Here is a 22,434-nt window from a genome sequence, read left to right as displayed (position 1 = left end):
CAGACAATAAACACATCTGAAGCATAAATTATAGATAACAGTTGACCAGAACTGTTCAATTACATGAGTGAAAAAAGGTCAAGAATCCAAGTTTAAATTATTTTAGATGGAATAAGTTATTCTAGCTTTAATGTGTCCTGTAGACAACTTGAATAAATATAGATGGTTGCAGTCTAATATTGATTAGTATTTAAGTTAGCTATGTTCCCTTTATAATATAGAAATTATATTTATGATTCAATATATTTTATTGCACTAGTGTTACCATGATAACACAAGTATGTAAGAAACCATTTAATAAAAGATAATATTGATATTTGACTTGAAATTAACAAGGTGTATCTGTGACATTCAAATAATAATAATAATAATAATAATAATAATAATAATAATAATAAAGACAACATAGCAGTGTATTATCAGTTACACAGAGACCACAAATAAGTGGCTGAACTGACCTGCTTCAGAGAGTGGTGTAGATGGGAGATCAGATGTAACTTCTCCAGCAGCTGGAGGCTTCTGCAGATATTTCCTGAGTGCATCTGGACAGTTATAGAGTAGATATCAGCCTGTTACAAGCAAAAACATGTAGCTGCAGAGTAGACAAACAACTGCTGCAGCCTGTTGCACCAGCTGTGTGTCAGTTCAAACTTAGTTATAACGTAAATTATTATCACTAAGTTGTGATTTATACATCACTAAAATAAAAGCTTTCACCACGGAGATAAGTTACAACATAACTCTAATTGTTGCCATTTAGCAGCACAGTAATCCAGTAGAGACCTAATTTATTGATATGATATTTCACTATTGATCCAGTTTACTACAATGTGCTACGATGCCAAGTGGCTCATGCCAGCTTACACATAGTTGGTGCAACCCAGTGCAGAAATCTATGTTTTTATGGATATAGCGTTAGCCATTATCACTGATATTGGTCAGTGAAATTTCAGCACAAAGCCTTACATTGTAGGAAGGAGCAGTTATCCAGATAGCTCGCTACTGGCTTGTCATTCAGTCTCATATCCTTCAATCTGTAACGATATGTGAGTCCAGCAGCTATCCTAGCATCATTATCTAGCATTAGCTTTATTGCTACTTAGCTAGCTATGTTAACATAAGACGACATACCTCTATATTGGACTTTCTGTTCCTCCTCCTCTTTTCTCCGTTTTCTTTCTTGTGCATCTGAAGGTTTGGACCTTTTCATTATGTAATAAAATGTGAATATCTGCCTCTTGACATCTGGTCACAGACTTTGTTTGTCTGTGATGCATCATTCCTCCTTTTCAGTGCGCACAGTAGAGGTGCAGAGCAGATGAAACATTGTGAGGATTTTTTTTGTGAATTTTCTCTCCATTTGTCGTATAAAGAAATCGAACAAGCCTTAAAGTCGAGCCGTAAATTCGGTTCTGAATTTATTCTTTTTTAAAAAAATAAATTCAGAACAGGATTAGAATTTATTTTTTATTATAAATATAACAAAACATTGTTTCTAGAGCAGCAACAGTAAATGGTAAATGGACTGTACTTGTATAGGGCCTTTCTAGCCTTCCGACCACTCAAAGTGCTTTTACACTACGGATCACATTCACCCATTCACACACATTCATACGCTGAATGGGTACAGGGGCTACCATGCAAGGTCCCAACCTGCCCATCAGAGGAAATCTAATCATTCATACACATTCACACACTGATGGCACAGCCATCAGGAGCAATTTGGGTTTAAGTATCTTGCCCAAGGACACATCGACATGCGGACTGGAGGAGCCGGGAATCAAACCGCCAATCTTCCGATTAGTGGGCGACCCGCTCCTGACCCTACCTCCTGAGCCACAGCCGCCCAGCTGCAACAGTCATGTTTACAACAGCAAAGTCACTTTATAAACTCAATAATATCTCTGGAAACAAATGTAAAATGTCAATAAAATAAATAATATTCCTGACATGAAAATACCGAGTGAAGTTTAGAAAGAAAGAAGAAGACAGACATTAGTCAGTATCAGTCCTTCCTCCTGTCCTCCTCCTCCTCCTCCCTCTGCTGCTGATGTGATTGACTGCTGCAGGTACCGCTGGTAGAGAGGAGAGGCTGCTTTGTCTCAGCCAGCAGCTGAGTTTACAACAATGAGCCAAATTTGAAGATTGGTGGCAAACTAAGCTAAACAGTTAGACTACATACAGACAGCTTTAGTTTTAGCTTGTTGCTAACAATTAGCTATTAGCCGAGCTAGCGCGCTGTGGTTGTGTAAAACATAGCAGCGGTGGATGAGAGACTGCGGACAGAGCAGTTGAAAATATCACTTTTCTACATGTTTATGCTTGTTGATCAGGTGTATTGATAGAGTATTGGCTTTTTACTCGCTAAGGTGTTATTGCACTTAAGAAGTAACGAGCGTAGTTGTCGTCAACTCGAGTAATCTTCACTTCACATGTGATCTGCTGTTCACTGACTTTGCTGTGTGTGTGTGTGTGTGTCTCTGTGTTTGTGTGTGTGTTTGTCTGTGTGTTTGTTTGTGTGTGATTTGTGTGTTTGTGTGTGTGTTTGTGTGTCTGTGTGTGTGTTTGTGTGTGTGTTTGTGTGTGTTTGCGTGTGCGTGTGTTTGTGTGTGTCTGTGTGTTTGTGTGTGTTTGTGTGTGTGTGTCTGTGTGTGAGTGTGTGTGTGTCTGTGTGTTTGTGTGTCTGTGTGTTTGTGTGTGTTTGTGTGTGTGTGTCTCTGTGTTTGTGTGTGTGTGTGTTTGTTTGTGTGTGTCTGTGTGTTTGTGTGTGTGTTTGTTTGTGTGTGTCTCTGTGTTTGTGTGTGTGTTTGTCTGTGTGTTTGTGTGTGATTTGTGTGTGATTTGTGTGTTTGTGTGTGTTTGTGTGTGTGTGTTTGTGTGTGTTTGTGTGTCTGTGTGTTTGTGTGTGTGTGTGTGTTTGTGTGTGTGTGTCTGTGTGTGATTGTGTCTGTGTGTTTGTGTGTGTGTGTTTGTGTGTGTCTGTGTGTGTGTGTGTGTTTGTTTGTGTGTGTGTGTGTCTTTGTGTTTGTGTGTGTCTGTGTGTGTGAGTGTGTGCGTGTGTGTTTGTGTGTGTCTGTGTGTTTGTGTGTGTGTGTCTCTGTGTTTGTGTGTGTCTGTGTGTCTGTGTGTTTGTGTGTGTGTGTGTGTGTGTCTGTGTTTGTGTGTGTCTGTGTGTGTGTGTCTGTGTGTTTGTGTGTGTGTGTGTGTGTCTCTGTGTTTGTGTGTGTCTGTGTGTGTGTCTGTGTGTTTGTGTGTGTCTGTGTGCGTGTTTGTGTGTGTCTGTGTGTTTGTTTGTGTTTGTGTGTGTGTCTGTGTGTGTCTGTGTGTGTGTGTGTTTGTGTGTGTCTGTGTTTGTGTGTGTGTTTGTCTGTGTGTTTGTTTGTGTGTGTGTTTGTGTGTCTGTGTGTCTGTGTGTGTGTTTGTGTGTGTGTGTGTCTGTGTGTGTCTGTGTGTGTGTGTGTGTGTTTGTGTGTGTCTGTGTGTTTGTTTGTGTGTTTGTGTGTGTCTGTGTGTTTGTTTGTGTTTGTGTTTGTGTGTGTGTGTGTGTGTGGAGGAGAGGCTGCAGTTTGAGAATAAATTACACCAAAACATTAAAAAGTGTTGATAAAAGAACCGGTAACATCGGAGCTTATCAATACTACAGTCTTTAATAATTTATCGTCGGGGCTCGTTTAATACCGGGTTTCGGTACCCATCCCTACAGAGAAATAAGTGCACATTAAATAAAACTGCCATACCTTTGATTATTTTGGAGAAAACAGACGTAAAATCGATGCATAAACAACCGCAGGAAGCTGGAACAAGCGTTGATGTCTGGAACAACAAGCATCTCTTTCCCTCGCCGTTTAATCGTTTACAAAGTGAAAAAAGCAGAAATGTGGTGGCAGAGTAAAATCTTTTTTGTGTTAGTGGTAAAAATAAACAGACTATGATGGAATAAATAATTCACTTTTGATGGAAATCCGTCTGTAGACGGAGCTCTTGCACCCATGTAATCTGCTTCTAACGCTACATGATTTCTTCTTTATTCAGATTGATTTACTGCAGTTTGTCAGAGATCAGCTGTGCTTCTCTGCTCTCAGCTCTGAAGTCCAACCCCTCCCATCTGAGAGAGCTGGAACTGAGTGACAACAAGAGTCTCAACGGTTCAAGAACAAATCTACTGTGTGATTTTCTGGAGAGTCCAGACTGTAGACTGGAGACTCTGAGGTCAGACACCATTTCTTACTTCTGTGCTGAGATTAATATGATGTGAAAGTTGTGGTGACACTAAACTGCAGACATAAGGATGATTTTTATGAGGTAAAATCTCCTTCAGATTTACACATTCAAATGTTGTTTTCAAACATTTAAATACTATTTAAAGCCTCCCTCCAGTGTATTTTGGTATTTTTGAGACATTTCATATTTTTCTGAGTCATTTTCTGACCATGTTGATTAGCCACAATGTTCACCAAATATTTGTGGACAAATAACTTAATTTTGTGCTCAAAGATCAAAAATGTCAGCTGTTGTTAAAACTGAACAATGACGTATGACTATAGTAGAACGCTGCAGTCATACGTCATCCTCATAAAATCCCTTTGTTTTTGTGAGCGTCACATAGGCTACTGATACAGTATCAGGCGCCTGTGTTTCATACTAAATAGTCTACTGGATGCAGACATGCTGCAACAACAGTTTAATGCTTCAAATATAAATCATTTATTTCTATTAAACACTCTCCAACCAACATGTGCACAGAAAATAAGGTTTAATGTGGTTAAAGCAGGAAAGTCAGTAAATCAGTGTGCAGTGATGTATAAATGAATGTGGCTGATTGTTACAGTATCTGTTGTCCACAGCTGTTTATACTGTATGAAAAGCTTCTCCTTCACTTGATTAAATCCCTGCAGCATCTGAAGTCAGCAGGACTGATATGTTGATAAATCTGCAGCCTCTGAGAAGTGCTGCGCCAGAGCGCAGTGCCGTTACGCACCACCGTTCACTGTGTTTACCTTCATTAAATCTCCTGATGACACCAGGCTGCTACAGTAGAAACACACACACCTCTACACACACACTGTTAAAACTTCCTGTAAAAACATTCAACAACTAGCAGCAGGGTTGCCATTAAGTTACTGTAAAATTAACATTTTTTTACTGTCACTAAAATTTATGGTTTCGTGTTGTTAATGAAAAATACAGTATGATCTGGTTTTTCATTGCTTTATTAATAGAACTGTTTTTTTTCTTTTACAGTATCTTACAGTTGACAGATTTGTTTGATTGAACTATTTAGTTTGTTTTGTTTTTTTTACAAACATTTTAATAAATCTATTTTTTAACCTAAATGAATACTGACTTCGCAGGTTAGACACATAGGAATAGTCACAATACATACAGTTAAAGGCACTTTTGCTAAGAAAATGGTTTTAATAGACCTGGTTGTCATTCTTCATAAAATCTGTGTCCAAAGCTGGCTACAAGCACATAATGCAAACCAGAACAAAATGTTGTTTAGGAATGAAGAACAGAGCTAAATCACTGATATTTCAATCATGTAATTACAATGTAAGAGAAAAAAACACAGCTTCTTATTGCATTTGACTTTTTATTTGAATATAAAGTTGGAAAGTTCACATGTAGAACAATTGCATGTTAAACAAAAAGCTGAAACAGAGCGTTCTCTCTCAAACTGTCTTTGGCTTTTTGATGGAAATAGTAGTACAAGGCACTTAGGCTCAGAAATATTGACATGATCAACTATACAGTATCACCTTTTTTGACTAAAAATATATTTCAAAATATGAAACGGTGTTTAGAAAACCAAAGCAGGTGACCAGAACAGAACAGTTCAGTTGAATAAAACTGCATCATTTGCTGTTAAGCAGCTTTTAACCAGAGGACTGTTCCACAAAGCAGGATTAGAAAGTTAGGCAGATAAGTGTGAAAAGATGACATCATCATGATAGTGTTTTGAATCTGTAAAGCAACATTTGAATGAGCTATTTGGATATGATTCAATTATGATTCACAATTCAAGTTCATGATAACAAAGCAAATTTCAGCAGTTTTACCATTTTTAAAGTCATGTGGTAAACTTACTAACCTTGCTTTGTGGAGCAGCAACAGTTACAGACAACTGAGCTACATCACAGAATTACAAGCAAACTCTCAGATAATATCTGGCTCTATATCATGTAACATCTGAATATACTGGAGATATTGTCCAGCCTTAAGGCATATCAGTGGTACAAATAAAAAGATGAACATTACATAAATAAAAGATGTTTTGTCAATATAATGCTGTGTGTCAAAAACAGTTGAAATATAAATGAAAATATAATGAACAGCAGCAGACATGTTACATCATGTCCAAATATGAACTGTATGTCAGGCTCTAACAAGGAACACGGTTAAGTGCAGAAGTCCAAGTATTGGGCGATGGCAGGGGAGTGAGTTAGTTAATGACTTATGGCCCAGTCAAAGACACCAGTTCTCCCAGTCTAGCCTTGGTAGCCCTCTGACTGTGTGTGTGTGTGTGTGTGTGTGTGTGTGTGTGTGTGTGTGTTTGTGTGTGTGTGTGTGTGTTGTGTGTTGTGTGTGTGTGTGTGTTGTGTGTGTGAGATTGAGAGGGAGAAAGAATTAGATGAATGAGACCAGCTGGTGTTTTGATAAATAGAAGCGAGTAATGGGATTGAGTAATCTCACCATCTTAAATGAAGTCCCACTTGAAGTCCATGAGTTTCCTCAGCAGAGTGGATACAAACTTTCAAACATTCAGATCTTTATTTTAAATCAATTTTGATAACATTAAAACATCTGTGACCACATAGACTTTATAGTGATCCACACTGAGCATCTTTTTGGTCTTCATATTTAATATAACATGAAAAAGCTGCACTGGCTAATTCACTGTTAAGTCACTGTGTGTTTATTGAAGTAGCAGCATGTTGTCATTAATATTAATGAAGCTCTTTTTCACTGTTTGTATTTGACAGTTTTTAACCTGCATCCTGTTGGGTTCAGGTGTTTGGAGTTTCCATTTTCTAAACTTGTTCATTCTAAACCTTCTTCAGCTCTGAACAGATTATGAAACATTGAATGATTTCAAACACAATAATCTGCTTCTAACACTACATGATTTCTTCTTTATTCAGATTGAGGTACTGCAGGTTGTCAGAGATCAGCTGTGCTTCTCTGGTCTCAGCTGTGAAGTCCAACCCCTCCCACCTGAAAGAGCTGGATCTGAGCTACAACTCCTTGAGTTCTTCAGACAAGAAGCTGCTGTCTGATCTTAAGGAGAGTCCAGACTGTAGACTGAAGACTCTGATGTGAGTAGAGAGTTGGAGTCAGTCCGTGCTGGTCTCAGCAGTTTTGTATTAAACACAGTTAGTATCAAAGCAAAGATCCAGTATTTCCTGGTGAACCTCCAACCTTCTCAGTGGCTGCTTTCCTCAGTGAAGCTGTGAGAGGAGAACGGTGACAGGCTTCAGGATCAGACACAACGACAGAGAGAGAGAGAGAACAGTCAGCCAATCAGATCAGCCAGAAGCTTGTTGTGATCATGTGTTTGAGTCGATGTGAAGACGACTGTTGTTGTTGTTGTTCATGTCTACAAGATGTATAGAGACAGTGGTCCTCATTCATCCAACTGTCGTACCATCAAATCTGATCTGAAAGTGTTTGTTCTCTCATTTCAACACTAAAGAATTGATCAGTTCATCTTTGTCAGAGCTCTAAGATCAGTCTGACTGAAGCCTGCAAATCACTGGCTCTGATTTCACAGAACCATCATTACGTTTAGTAACCATGTGGTCTTTATACAGACCAGAACCTCTGCTGAAGTCCAGGAATCACATCTTTATATCTGTCCATCACTTATTTTGTTTCCTCCAAATATTTTCAATGACAGCCTCCATTTTTATTTGTCAAATGATATTTCAAAAGCAGATAAGATGTTGATCAACACACAGAGACTCTTGCTTTCACTTTAACAGCAGGTCACATGTAACAACAGTAAACGTGTCACTAAAGTGTTTGTGCAGTAATGATGTGTTCATGACTCTCTGCACTTTATTTCCTCTGTGTACTTCAGTGAAATCTGCAGAGTAAACAGACTTGATGCCAAAAGTCTTTGCAGGTCTGTGAGATCGGAGCTCAGTGTGTTCACTCCAACATGTTAACATGAGAGCTGAGAGGAAGCAGGCTACGCTGCACAGCTGCTCCACTTCTGGTCTGAACAGGACTGAAGTCCCTGCTGGTCTTTATACTGGATGTGCTGCATCACTGACTGACAGCTGATGAAGTGAGTCTCACTAAACACTGATTTATGACCTCTGTTGTTTCTTCTTCTCTCATCAGCTTGTAGTGATGATCTCTGTCAGAGTGAGTGAACATCCAGGAGTTCGTGTTGAGAGAGGATCAGCTGTATCCTGATGATCCAGAGAGGTTGAAGCAGCAGCAGCAGCAGCTTGTGTGTAGAGAGACTCTGACTGGGCCATGTTACTGGGAGGTAGAGTGGAGAGGAGAGCTTCATCCAGCAGTGACTGACAGAGGAATCAGAAGAAGTGGAGATGAGTCTCAGTGCTGCAGTCTGAACTGATCTGAGAACAGCTCCACTGTCACACACAAAGTCAAGTCCACCATCATCCCTGTGTGTTCCTCTGGATCTGACAGAGTATCATCAGTGTATCTGGACTGCTCTGCTGCTGCTCTGTCCTTCTACACAGTCTCTGCAGACACACCCAGACTCCTCCACTCAACCACCTCCTCCACCCTCCTCCTGGACCTGAGTCTCAGTCTGGATTTTGGTCCATGTGGATCATCTCTAGCAGAGGCTTGTTTAGAAAGACTTTCCTGCCTTTGTATATAAGTTGTATATATGTTTTAAATGTATATAAGTTTTAAATGTCTCTTTACTTTCAGACATGTGACCATCTGTATCTGTTGAAACCAGAGTGACACTGCAGATTATTGCAGAATCACTTGACACTATAACCTTTAAGTACAAGCACATATAAATTGTAAATTGTACTTAAGTACAGTAGTTGAGTAAATGTACTCAGTTACTTTCCACCACTGCTGGCTGAACTCCTGTAAGGATTAAAGGCGCTGCAGTATTTTTGTGTTGCAGCTCCACCATGTGTAATGATGCAGTATTGCAGCTACTTTCCAGATAATATTTCTTTACATCTTTCAGCAAATAATGCAGCAATCAGCCTGCAGGTGAGGTCAAGTGTCATTCATATTAGTGCAAAGTTTCATTATATCTTTGTTTTTTTTGATGAATTGTGTAATAGATTGTATTACTGCTGTTATTAACACACACTTCCTGACATCCACAGCCTGTCCCACCTGTTTCCAAGTTGTCAGATATAAAGACTGATATAATTCAGGCCTGCTGGTGGTAAATAAAGCTTATTTGTTCTCCAATTCTGGATTTTCAGTGTATTTCTTTTGACTATTCAGGTGTTTTGAATGTCCACCAGCTGCTGGATGCACCCAGGACTAAACTTTCTCTCCACAGCTTGTTCAATCTCAGCTCTTGGTGTAAACATTTGCATTATTACAGTAAGTGCATTAATGAGTCTGCTGTCTTTGAGTTTTTCATCTTGTATTATTGCAGAAGAGATTACAGCCCCTGAACATGTTCCTGTTCATATCGACTGTCAGTGTTTCAACCAGCATCATTGTTTCATCATTGCATAAGTTGTTTCAGGTTTTTTTGTGTAAAAATGCAAAACATTGAGCAGTAGTAGTGCTGATAATATAAAACTTATAAGACTGCTCTGTGATAGCTGATGTTTTTTTCTGTGGTGCTTTCAGGTGTTAACTTGTGTCTTCTGAGTTTTGACACTCGGCTTAAGAACAGCAGCCTTTTTATTTGATGAAGCGACCAAATTAGTATTTTCCTTTTTAACTTTTAAACTCTAAAGGTAGTTAAAGGTAACTTTAACTTTTGACTGAAAAGATGCAAACCTGAATGCCCTAATGTCCATTTTATCACACTAGCACATGAACGCACCACAGGAATGACTCTCTTGTACACACTTTTAGTTCAGTCTTTCTTTAGCTGTACACAGTGTCATTGAACAGAAAATAACAGTTTTTATTTTCATTTTCAGCATCTTTTAACAGCATTAAAACATATTAAAACATCGTTACTTCCTACAGTTCAGTGCTATTTGATTTGAGGGCAAAGATGTAACATTGGTGACTGTTAGTTATTGAAGAATTCATTCTTTATCATACAAAATAAACTCATTAGATTTATTGTCCACCACATTCATTTCATATGTACAGAGTCTTCATACAGGCATACTGTTGAGACTTGTTGACTGTTAAGTCACCTGTGCAGGTACATCTCTGACTACATGTACACAAGGAAACAGGAGGAGTTTACATGCAGCAGGTCAGTCAATCACAGCAATAGAATAACGCTGCCATCTGCTGGTGAAAGCAGGCTACTACTGAACAGTTTATCTGCTATTGGCTGCTCTTTGCTGTCAAGTTATTCTGTAAGATACCAGTCGGTACTAAACACCAGCCAATAGCTCTAATTCACAACAGACAGACTTACACATCACTGATTTGAAGGATAATCATGCTCTCAGTTTTGGAACAACATTTCCCATAATGCTTTAGGGGGATAAGCCGGACGTATAGCGTTGCCATGGATATACAGACATCGTTGGATTACTTGGATACTGAAGAAAACTTATGGGGAGCGTCTTTTATTTCTAAGCAGATTTACGGACATTTATTCGCAATGCACATCACAAATGATGATATCGTCGAGAAGTGTAAGTCACGCTGAATCTAAAAATGTGTATTATGTATGTGTGTTCAGATTTCAGTCTTCTGGATTATTTCGTTTTTCAACCAGTTTAAACCAATAAAAAATGCTGTTGAAAGTTTCTAGAGGTCGGAGTAAAATTCTATGTAGCGGAGGAAAACCAGCTTTACGCATTTGGGAAGCTGTAACAAGCAAATGTTTGGTGTTTGTGTTGAATTACAGTGGAATCAAACTACCATTCCCGGCAACGCTTGCGGCGGCGGAACGGAAGAGGCGGAGTCTGAGCCAACATGAGGGAAAATAAGAACATGTCCGAGTCCCCCTCTCAAGCGGGAAAAGAAATACCGGCGAAAAAACAAAAACTAAGCAGTGACGAGAACAGTAACCCCGATTTATCAGGAGACGAGAATGTAAGCAGTTCAACCGTGTTGTTTCTTACGCTACAGAAGTCCCATAATTAGCTCCTGGCGAGTTAGCTTCGTGCCAAAGTAGCCGACCGGCTAAAGCGGTTAGCTAGCAGCTTTGTCCACCTGGTAACAGCTGGTCAAACGTACCTCTAATGTAAACGTGTTTATTAATATACACAGACAGTGTCATACTCACTGATTATCTGTACTGTGCATACTTTGGTGACGTTTTTAATATGCTCCGACTACAATCATTCACGTGTGAACTAACGGTAGCATTAGCAGTAGCAGCTAATACAAGTGAAACAGGTAAAAGATCAATTGAATTGTGACTTATGGCAGACTCTAGTTAGCTATTTAATTAAGCAGACGTAAACTTTGGAGTTGTTAGAAATAACTAGTTAATAACTGTTCCAACCAACTTGGAAAGTAAATAATCGTATCACAGTCATTTTGGTATCTGATATTATTTACTTCCTCTTAGCAAATATGAACTAACGTACAGTCAATAAAGTGCTTATTGTTAAACCCTTTGTGCAAGGTTAAAGTGATTAAAGGTTAGTGACTAATGTACATGCTGCAACAAAATATTATCGGTAAAAGTTGCAGCTAATAGATAAAATACTCATCTAATTTACAGTATGACTGTGGCAGAAATGGATGGACGTAATACAGATTATTGTTCACATCATTAGGGTGATAGTGAGTCTTTTCCACAATGCAACAAGTGTGAAAAGCAGGTAATTGCTATAGGGTTGCAACTAAGTATTATTATCATTATCGATTAATCTGGCGATTATTTTCTCAATTAGTTGTTTGGTCTAGAAAATGGTGAAAAAATGTTGATGACATATCCTAAAGCCCAGGATGAAGTCCTCAAATGTCATCTTTTGTCCCGATGAACAGTCCACAACTCAAAGATATTCAGTTTACTATCATAAAAGACTAAAGAAACCAGGAAATATTCTCTTTTGAGAAGCTGGAATCAGAGAATTTGGATGTTTTGTTTCTCAAATAATGACTTGAAACGATAAATCTATTAACAAAACAGTTAGCGATTAATTTAATAGTTGGTAACTAATCTAATTTAGTTAATTGATTGAAATGACGTGGTTATTGAATCTTATTATGGGTATTTTCTGAGTTTTTCCTCTTTTAATAACCCATATTAGGGTGCAGACATCCAGGTTTACAGCAGCCATTCATTTCTATTAGATTAGTTAGATTTTCTTCTGCGTGTGACATCAATTAACTTGTCAACAGTGTTGAAAATTAGGTGTGTTTTGGTGAAACCCATATAACAAGAAGCACTTAATAAAAGTTCCATCCTATGTTTGTTTTAGCTTGTCAGCCAGTAATAATTTGTGTACAAGAGTGTGAAAACAGATACTGGTAACAAATGTTGTTTCTGTCATTGTGATGTGAAAAGTAAGCACTGAATCTCTGTGAGAGAAGTTAGTTTTAACTGAGAGTCATTTCTGCAGGATAAACCTTAAAGACGCATCACCTGTATCTTTTCGCATTTGTAGGATGATGCTGTCAGCGTTGAGAGTGGGACCAACGCAGAGCGCCCCGACACACCCACCAACACTGCCAACGCCCCGGGCAGGAAAAGCTGGGGCAAGGGCAAGTGGAAGTCCAAGAAGTGCAGATACTCTTTCAAATGTGTCAACAGCCTGAGGGTGAGTGCACACACCATCCTCAACAGTCTGATTACCCACCAAATGAACACCACACATCAGGTGACTTCATTTCACCCTCTTGAGTTTGGTTGATGATCACATAATGATTTCCGCAGGAGGACCACGGCCAGCCGCTGTTTGGAGTCCAGTTTAACTGGCACAGCAAGGAGGGAGACCCGCTGGTGTTTGCCACAGTCGGGAGTAACAGGGTAAGTGATGATGAGCCACCTGAGTCATAAATTATTCCTTTTGTATTTCTAAATGGCACCATTTCTTGATATTGCTTGTCTGTTGTTGGACTGTGACGTTTAAAACATTCATATTTTAGACTTTTGGGAGGGTTTTTATCTCTATTAATGTGTTTTAGCTCATATATATATACACACACAGGTGTACACATCAACTTTTTCTTTGTGTAAAAAACTTCTTTTGTCATTTGTTGACGTCTCAGTCCAAATTTAACTCACATTGTCTTTTCTTCACCAGGTAACTCTGTATGAATGTCACTCTCAGGGAGAAATAAGACTCTTGCAGTCTTACGTCGATGCAGATGTATCCTTTCACCTAATCGACTACTTCCTTGTTGTCTTATCAGGACATAGTTGCTCTTGTTTTTAAACAGCTATCACATAACCTGAATGACAGAAAACCAAAGTAAACATATTTAATCACTAGTCAGTTTAGAATTCAAACAATGTCTGGATTAAGATAAGGCCATACTTCTCGTCTTTGCTCAGAAATGTGGTTTGTGTCTTTATCTTCTGGAAATTATCCAAACAAAATAAAAACTATGCAGAGAACTGGTGCCAGATGAGGGGAAAAAAAGTCTCAGTACAAAAGGAAAGAATGAATAAACCTTCTCTTGATAAAAGTTCAGGAAAATGATCTCTAGGAAACTTTCAGTCTTGTTTTCCTTGACTCAAGCTGTTCAAAGGCAGATGAGAACTTCTACACGTGCGCCTGGACCTACGACACCAACACCAGTCACCCCCTGCTGGCTGTAGCCGGGTCCAGAGGCATCATCCGAGTGATCAATCACATCACAATGCAGTGCATCAAGGTACACTTGATCTTCTGTCAGCTGAAAATAAAACGTGTGCAGAGTCAGCGGACTGGATCAGTTTGTAGGAACCTTGAATCGTGTGTTCCTCGCTAAACTCACCAATAATCAGCCAGACTTTTCCTACCAATAAACACTTGTCCTCATTCCTCTTCCTGAACACACTGATGCAATATAAATATATCTGATTTAAACATTAGAAACGTTATTAATGGAAAACCGATTCTACGGCACAGTTCACTGCTCAGAATAAATCTGTCATGTCTACAAGTAATACTTTTTTGTTTTGTTTTGTATTTTTAATCCAGCATTATGTGGGTCATGGGAACGCCATAAATGAGCTGAAGTTTCACCCGAGGGATCCAAATCTCCTCCTGTCTGTCAGCAAAGGTAAAAAAAAAAAAAAAAACAACTTCAGTAATAATAAAAAACATTTATACCATACCTTTCTAATAGTGAAGGGAGAAATTAAGCTTTCTAAAGCAGTTGTATGTAAAAACGGTTGACTGTTTGGAAGCATTTGTATGGATGGATTCAATCTGAGACATTAATGAAACTGTTAGAATAGAAGTGATCTCACTGCTTTCATTATTGTTATTCTGTTCAATTACATCTATACTATTAGATCATATTTAACAGTCTGCAGCTGTATTCTTAGACGTTGTGGCAGATTGAGAAGCTCAGCCTGTATCCAAAACCAGCGCAACACGTCTCTGATACGAGTGTGACGTAACAAGGCCTCGTTTGGGATGGTCGTATGATTATTGGTGCTGTGAAACGAGGCATCGCCACATCTTACTGCAATACGTTTGCTTTGAAAGGTCGAAGATACTGTCAGATAGTCTGCTTCGAGCGTAACATCACCACTTTCTAATCACATTTTTCTAAAAGACGGATGGTCGGCCACATATATTCCTTTGTGAGGTAAATACAACAGCAGTGACACATAAAAAGACCATATTCTTATGTAATAACTTCAAGTTTGATGGCTTTATTGATCTCCTCTTGACAATAAAAGTTCTCTCTTATCTGGTTTGCTGCTTCCCTCTTTGTTTATAACCACACATATAAAGTATAGAAAACATTAAAGAAGTAGATTACAGTATCACAATTTCAATTCAGGAGCACAATCTAGACAGTAAAGATGTTGTCAGACTGCTGACGGATAGCGAGGATGGTTCAGGGTGTTGTTTTTACAGCGTGATTGTCAGGTGGTTCCTTAATCCGACAGTGTGGTTTGTTTGATGAGGGTCATGTGAACAGCAGCAAGCAAGTTTAATCTTTAATTTAATCATGTGAATGTTGACTGGGCACATTTCATTTTTTCTTATGCTACATCCACACTTATACGTTTTAGTTTTAAAAAACTTTTGCTACATTTACGCCCAGCGTCCACACTACTGCACCTGCTGACCTTGTTTTTTGGTTTGAAAACTGATGGGATTGCGTTTTAATCTGGACGGTCTTTTGAAAACGATGACGCAGATACCCACGTTCACTTCCTGATTGGGTGTTGTCAGTCACGACGTGTCCTTCCCTGATTCGTCACGCCCCTGTCACGTGACCCTTTTCCAGAAGAAAAGAAAGGACATCAGCCTTGACGACCGGTGGTTAATTCAACGTGTATAACAAATTACATGTGTTGCTGACCTTGGCTATGCTAGCAGCTGGTCTTCTTCTATAGTATTTTCTGCCAGTAAGCGACCAACCGCAGAGTAGACAATCTGCTTCCTGTTTACACCGGCACGCACATGCCCAGTGTACGTGAATGGTCATGTGATATTCGTTTTCACGCGTGTTAGCATTGACAGAAATGATTTCTGAGATTGTTTTCATTTTAAAATGAAATCGTATTAGTGTGGACGTAGGATCATGATTGTCGCTGTTGGATCGGTGCAGAGGAGGTGAAACTTCAGCTGTTCTACTGCTGCGTTAAATTAATTAAGGTGTAAAGAGGAAAATAAATATCTCTCCAGTATTTGTTCAGTTTTCAGTAAAATTTTCCTGATGAACAAACAGTCCGTTTTACGCTGTATCTCTGTTTCCTCAGATCATGCCCTTCGTCTATGGAATATACAGACAGACACATTAGTGGCCATATTTGGAGGCGTTGAAGGTCATCGAGATGAAGTCCTGAGCGCTGTGAGTAACCATCTGAAGAATAATCCACTAACACAGAAAAACTAGATGGCGTTTAAGATGTGTTGTTGTTGTTTTTTCATCCAACTGCAGGATTTTGATCTCTTGGGTGAAAAAATTATGTCATGTGGGATGGACCACTCCCTAAAACTGTGGCGTATTAATTCAGAGAGAATGCAGAAAGCAATTCGTGGATCTTATGAGTACAACCCCTCCAAGACCAACAGGTAAAAATCACACACACAGACACACTCAGAAGTGGGATTTTCATGTCACATTTTAATCCGTGTAAAACTTTTTGATCCAACGTGTTTTCTTCAGGCCTTTCGTCTCACAGAAAATTCACTTCCCTGACTTCTCAACACGAGACATCCATAGAAACTATGTGGACTGTGTGCGGTGGCTCGGGGACCTTATCCTTTCCAAGGCAAGTTATTAGTGAGTGTAAAGATACTAAAGACACAGAACGTAAAGAATGTCCTAAAATTACACATAATTTATCTGATAAAATAGCAGAATGTCAAAAAAAAAAATGGAGGTGAAACAACTGTGTGAGGTAGTTTAATAAGTTATTAATTAATCTTTCTTGTCTCCTTGTAGTCCTGTGAAAATGCCATTGTGTGTTGGAAACCAGGAAAGATGGAGGACGACATCGACCACATTAAACCGAACGAGTCAAACGTGACGATTCTCGGACGCTTTGATTACAGCCAGTGTGACATTTGGTACATGCGCTTCTCCATGGACTTCTGGCAGAAGGTGAAATATCTGATTTTTCCATCTGTAGCTGCGTATATGGTCGTTTTATAAATCACAGTTAAGAGTTTGTTCCAATTGCTTTACACACATAATAGATGCAAATCAACTATAGTCATAATAAAGTCATGGCAAAATGACTTTTTATTTGTAGATTGCTTCAACAGTTTTTAATAGATACAGAAGAAGAAACTGAAGGACAGTTTTAAAAATAATTGTGCATAGTGTTAATCATGTTGTTTTTTTAATCAATGAATATAGATAACCCTAACCCTATTTACCTTTTCAACCCTAATATTGATGAGGTGCATTATTTTTTAAAGGTTTTGTTGCATTAAAATTGTGTGTTTTCAGCTTTAAGTCTGGAATTAAAATCTCAGCACAAACTCAGACAAAGTGTTGGTTACATCTTGTTCCTGTTGGTAATGTTTAGCCTTCTGTGATGCTCTTTCACAGATGTTGGCTTTGGGAAACCAGGTGGGGAAGCTTTACGTTTGGGACCTCGAAGTGGAAGACCCACACAAAGCAAAGTAAGTTAACAACGCCGGAGGAAAGAGAGTTTTTTTTTTTTTTATAACAACAGATAAATCTCAGTTTAAATCCGCATCCACAGCCAGGACACTACTGATGACTGTCAGCTGAATCTGCCAGAAATATGAATGAAATGTTTCATAGCAGACTGAAGCAGGTGTGACGTTACACACAGCTACGGCTGTCATATCAGTGTCATCAACTCTGCTAAAGTAGTTGCAGTTGACTCTGCCAGACATCCTGAATCACTGGCTTTGGTTTAAACTTTCTATTTCAGTATGAAAGGTGTAGACAAAATAATAGAAACACCTAACAATACAAAGTTAATGTTTTTGTTGAGATTGTAAGAGGTGTTCATCTTCAACTGTGCGTGTTTTGTGAAGCAAATATCCTGTCATGATTCTCACCACAATGCATCATTTGGAAATGTTGGTGATTGATGCAAACATGACGAAGAAAAAAAAACTAACTTTTGACCACGGTCGTATTAAAACATTCAAGGCCAACGTAACATAAAAAGTAGTAATTGAGAATGAGGTGGCGGTTTGTTTTATTTACTGATGTGATCGATCAGTTGAGATCTAGAACAGTTCTGCAAATCAATCATTCAGTCATCATTTTTATCGAGCAAATAAAGAAGAAGAAATGATTTTCAGTTGAATATCTGTGTTTTGGACCGTTGGACAGACAAAACGAGCAGTTTAAAGACACCTTGCTTCTCATTAAATTCACCAAAATAATAGTCAGTAAAACTCTAAGTTTTTGCCTTTTGTTTAATTGTATACATTACAAATAATTCATGAATTGAATCAAAAACAAGCTGAAATATTCCTCTTTGTGTAGTTTCAGTCTTGCCGGTCACAGAGCTGAATATAGAGTGAAAAACACAAACGTTTGTTATACGACGGCAGCTTGTAGGACTTTATTGCGTGAGGCTCAGTGTGGATTTCCTGCAGTATTTGATTGATTTGCTGTCAGCATGTCTACGGTTGTTTTAAACCTCGCTCAACAGTCTCCTCTCTGCTCCTCAGGTGCACCACACTGACCCTCCCCAAATGCACGTCGGCCATCCGGCAAACCAGCTTCAGCCGTGACAGCAGCATTTTGATAGCTGTGTGCGACGACGCTTCGATCTGGCGCTGGGATCGACAGCGCTGAAGAGTTTCGAGCGAAGGAATTCGGTTGTTCCCCTTGCTCACCTTTACCCCGCCCCCTCAACGTGTCGCCCTGTCGTACAGATCTACACTGCAAAAAAAAAAACCCCGTCCGTTTGAACATTTAGTCTCCCGTGTGGTCTTAAAAATATTCCCTAAAAAAAAAAAAAAGGTGGGAAATTGTGCCGAGATGAGGTGACTCCATTTGTTTCTCCAGCCAAGGAGATTGTTTTCATTTCCTGTTTGTCTGCCAACAGGAGCTTTGAGAAAGAAAAAAAAAACAAACAGCAGATTTATAAGAAGTTTTTAATCTAGTAAAACATGATTGGTGATGTGGGATTTCTGTTATTAGATGAACGTTTTTTCAGCCACAGCCATGAAAGTAAAGTTATACTTTGTTCTAAATCATAAGTGAATGTTTTGACTGTAAGAAATAGGAATAATAAGAGTATGTTGTAATGTTAAGCCCTCAGAGTGCCTTCTAGATTCCTATGCAGTGTCATTATTTGGAAATTATTAGATTAATCAATCACCCGATTTCTCTGATATCAGGGAAATAATTTAGAGACGAGTGGAAGCATCGGTCATCTCATCCACCCGGCAGGTTTTTTCACTCTTTTTAAGAAAAACACAGTAGATAAAATGACCAAAGATGGATTTTTTTTTTTTTTTTTTTTTTTTTTTTTTTGCAGTGTGCCACCTTTTATATTCATGAGTTCACAGAATAAAAATTAAGATTTCTCTTTTCCTTTTTTGTCTTCTAAGTTTTCCTACATTCCTTTGCATCTTTTTTTTTTTTTTTTTTTAAAGCCCACCTGGTTTGTTTTGATGCCCCCTTCCCTCCCTTCCACCTACACACTCACACTCACACACTTTGACTGTTTTTGCGTCATTCAGTGTGACATTGGAGGCTTTATTGAGTGCAGTCAATAAAATGTTGTTTTTTTTGTAAATTGAAACTCTAGAGTCAGTTTGTGCAATTCAGAGTATTGAAACTGAAAAATATTGTTCTTTTATTTGAATCTTGTGTTATTTACCAGGCAAAAAGTCACATGAAATTGCATTGAAGTCATTTGTAACAGAGGAGTAATTAGGCTCAGTTGGCATTTGATTAAAATACTTACAGTAGAAAACGGGATTTTCTTTTTGAGTCCCAGTAATAGCCTAAAGGTCAGCTGAAGGGAGGAGTGGAGGGTCATTTTGCCTTTATGGAGTCCTTGTATTTGAATTTATTTGGACTTGAATAAAACTTATTTTTCTACACACACTATTGTTCATTTTCTGACACCAACTTCCCCGTAAAATAACTACTGTGACCCTAACAAACTGCAGTTTAATACAATGATTTTGAGTCGTGATTGTCTTCTCTTCACTTTCTCCTCCAACATGCAGAAGTCATGTGATCGCAGGCTTCCCCCCCCCCCCCCCCTCTCCTCCGTCCTCATGAATCCCCCCTGATCAAAAACCCCCAGCATGAGAGCTGAACGCAAAAAAAAATGACGTTTAGCCGGAGTGCGCACCGGCGCAGCGCTGCGCTCCTCTTATCTCCAGGAACAGGACGCAGCGCTCGCCCACTGCGGACTTTTGCCCTCCGACTTTGATACTAGGTGAAGATAAGCCAAGCGGCATCAGAGCAGCTCGGACATGTTTTCGCCGAAGTCGCCTAAAAGTCTGTCCAAGTATGTCTCTAATGGTGCCGGAGAGCAGATTTGTATGGTGGAGTGTCTCTGTAAGCCGGAATGCACCTGCGGCGTCCAATGCGCCAGCGGCAGCAGGAGACAATGTGCGCCTGACTTCAAGGTAGGCCTTCATCTACAGCTGATGACCTGGCGTGTATGTGATTCACCTCTCTTTAAAAAAAAAAAAAAAGTCGTCTAGATTCATCTGCTGCAAATCACTTGATTTTGGTAAATCAGAGCTTAATAAGTCGATGAAACATCAAAGGAAACAATATTTATGCTGCTCAAAACTATTTTCTCCAATTTTTGTGTTTTTTTTTCTTGTGAAATACTGGATAGTTTCACCTCTTTATGTCTCAAATGATTCAAATTCAAAGAGAAAGTCACTGAGCCGGTCAACACTAATAGACATGTACAGTCTGTTTGGATTAAATAGATACAAGTCAACTTTAAGGTGTCACGAGCCAAAAAAAAAAGTAAGGAAACTCTGCATGCAACAAGTCAGATCAGTTGATTTGTCCTGGAAGCAGCCAGCATTGGACAAGAGACTTATTGTGTGGAAGTGAAAGTGAATGAATCTGTAACACCTACTGTGCTCCTATGGAGGTTGAATGCACTTATTGTAAGTCCAGTTTGGACAAAAGCGTCTGCCAAGTAGTTGTAATGTAATCATGCAAGGATTGAATCTACTAGAAGGGTTTAGAGTTACACATCTAACAAAGTGTGGAGTTATTTCATTTATCATAATTTTCTATATGTAGGTTGTTCCACTTAAAACAACAAAGTTTTAAAAGTCATTGAGCTTTTTTAAACGAAACAGTTTGAAAGAATTTAGGGCTGTAAGTAACGATTATATTCATTTGATCTGTAAAACGGTGAAAAAATGTTGATCACTGTTTCCAAAAGTCCAAGATGCAACCAAAAATGTGTTGTTTTGTCCTGAACAACAGTCCATAATCCAAAATATTCAGTTTACTGTCATAGAAGACTAAAGAAACCAGAAAATAGTCACTTTTGCAAAGCTGGAACGAGGGAATTTTAGTATTTTGTCTCTTCAAAAATGACTGAAAATGATTAATTGATAAACAAAATAGTTGGCGACTATCGACTAATCGATTAACCGCAGCAGCTCTTAAAGAGTTTATGATCTTTCACACATTTTGTGGTGCTTTAAACTTTGCTGTAATTGTGATTTTTCTCAGGAGTGAACAAGGTGAGTCTCCTGGAAACTACAAAGAAGTTTAAATTAAAATAAGTATTTCTAGATGGTTTTGGAAATGTAACAACACATATGAGAGAATAACTGAAGTGAATAATGAGAGTGATACAGGATGTAAACTGTAAGATAGGTTTACAAGCATAAAGCCAATCAATGATGCTGAGCCTGGTGTTAACAGGTAGATTATTTAAGTGGATAGATTCGATTGGTGCAGCAGCTGCCCAATGGTTAATTTCTATCTCTCATCCTCAAAGATAACATGCCACATGGAAGAAAATATTTATTCTGCATGCAGGTGCCAAAAGAAAAGTTAAGACAGCAAGGCGTGACAGCGGGTACTCAGGATGCAGGTAGGCAGCGTATTAAAAACTGAAGATAAAGTAAAAAAGGATAGAAGATAAGCCAGATGTGTGTAGTGGGGACATTCATTAATTCAAATTAAATTAAGTTGGTGGCAAAAACCTTTTCTAATTTTGTGATTTATTGTTGATTAGTTAGATGTAGTCCTTACTGTTGCATTCTGCTCTGGAAAGTTTGCAGTAATTTCAAGACTTAATAGTGCATTTACTATTCTAAATTGTCATAATCATGTTCAATAGCACTGATATTTTACATCTCGGTGTGCTATTATTCCTATAAACCTAAATGTTTGATGTTCAAATTATTATTTTAAATGCTATTGCTGCAAATTTAAACTCTTAAAATGCCAAATGAATACTCTGTGGAGCAGAGCTGGACTGGTCCAGGATCCCTGACAGACCCTGAACCCAAGATTGGGCCTCGATGCAAAATGTAATTTAGATTAAGCCTTGCTTTGTGCTTAAATAAACATAAATCTAGGATAGTAAATTAAATCATAAATGAAATCAATCTTTCATGACAGGCCTAAAGCTCTGCGTAAGTCACAGTTTCTCTCTTGCTTCATGGCTGCAGCAGATAAATAAACCATAAAATGCAGTAGAGTCACTAGAAACTACACTGTGACGCCATAAAAATACCACCGTACAATGTTGTGGAGACACTGGAA

The 22,434-nt window shown here is 38.6% G+C and overlaps 2 protein-coding genes across 6 annotated transcripts in view; both read left to right on the top strand.

Moving 5' to 3' along the window:
• Window positions 1–9,703, top strand: part of LOC121892196 (NACHT, LRR and PYD domains-containing protein 12-like) — a 171,569-nt gene extending 161,866 nt beyond the window's left edge. For both annotated transcript variants that reach the window (XM_042405103.1, XM_042405104.1), the window contains 3 exons: window positions 4,033–4,209; window positions 7,143–7,316; window positions 8,347–9,703. In XM_042405103.1, the coding sequence (XP_042261037.1) occupies window positions 4,033–4,209; window positions 7,143–7,316; window positions 8,347–8,353 (358 nt within the window). In that variant the 3' untranslated portion in view covers window positions 8,354–9,703. The remainder of the gene's footprint in view (window positions 1–4,032; window positions 4,210–7,142; window positions 7,317–8,346) is intronic.
• An 851-nt stretch (window positions 9,704–10,554) lies between these two features.
• LOC121892197 (polycomb protein eed) overlaps window positions 10,555–22,434 on the top strand; it is a 31,493-nt gene continuing 19,613 nt past the window's right edge. Inside the window, exons 1-13 of one of the 4 annotated variants that reach the window (XM_042405109.1) lie at window positions 10,555–10,787; window positions 11,003–11,190; window positions 12,717–12,869; window positions 12,986–13,078; window positions 13,356–13,421; window positions 13,804–13,929; window positions 14,238–14,319; window positions 15,980–16,071; window positions 16,162–16,295; window positions 16,390–16,495; window positions 16,669–16,827; window positions 17,281–17,354; window positions 18,387–18,615. In XM_042405109.1, coding sequence (XP_042261043.1) covers window positions 11,071–11,190; window positions 12,717–12,869; window positions 12,986–13,078; window positions 13,356–13,421; window positions 13,804–13,929; window positions 14,238–14,319; window positions 15,980–16,071; window positions 16,162–16,295; window positions 16,390–16,495; window positions 16,669–16,827; window positions 17,281–17,354; window positions 18,387–18,513 — 1,332 coding nt within the window. In that variant the 5' untranslated portion in view covers window positions 10,555–10,787; window positions 11,003–11,070 and the 3' untranslated portion in view covers window positions 18,514–18,615. Of the gene's footprint in view, window positions 10,788–11,002; window positions 11,191–12,716; window positions 12,870–12,985; window positions 13,079–13,355; window positions 13,422–13,803; window positions 13,930–14,237; window positions 14,320–15,979; window positions 16,072–16,161; window positions 16,296–16,389; window positions 16,496–16,668; window positions 16,828–17,280; window positions 17,355–18,386; window positions 18,616–19,983; window positions 20,310–21,661; window positions 21,758–22,434 lie in introns of those variants that run through there. The other 3 variants (XM_042405108.1, XM_042405106.1, XM_042405107.1) reach the window with 3 other exon arrangements.

Source organism: Thunnus maccoyii, chromosome 24 (genome assembly GCF_910596095.1).
Source record: "Thunnus maccoyii chromosome 24, fThuMac1.1, whole genome shotgun sequence".
Taxonomy (NCBI): Eukaryota; Metazoa; Chordata; class Actinopteri; order Scombriformes; family Scombridae; genus Thunnus; species Thunnus maccoyii.
Note: the sequence above shows the minus strand (reverse complement) of the source record. Positions and strands in the feature narration are given on the sequence as shown.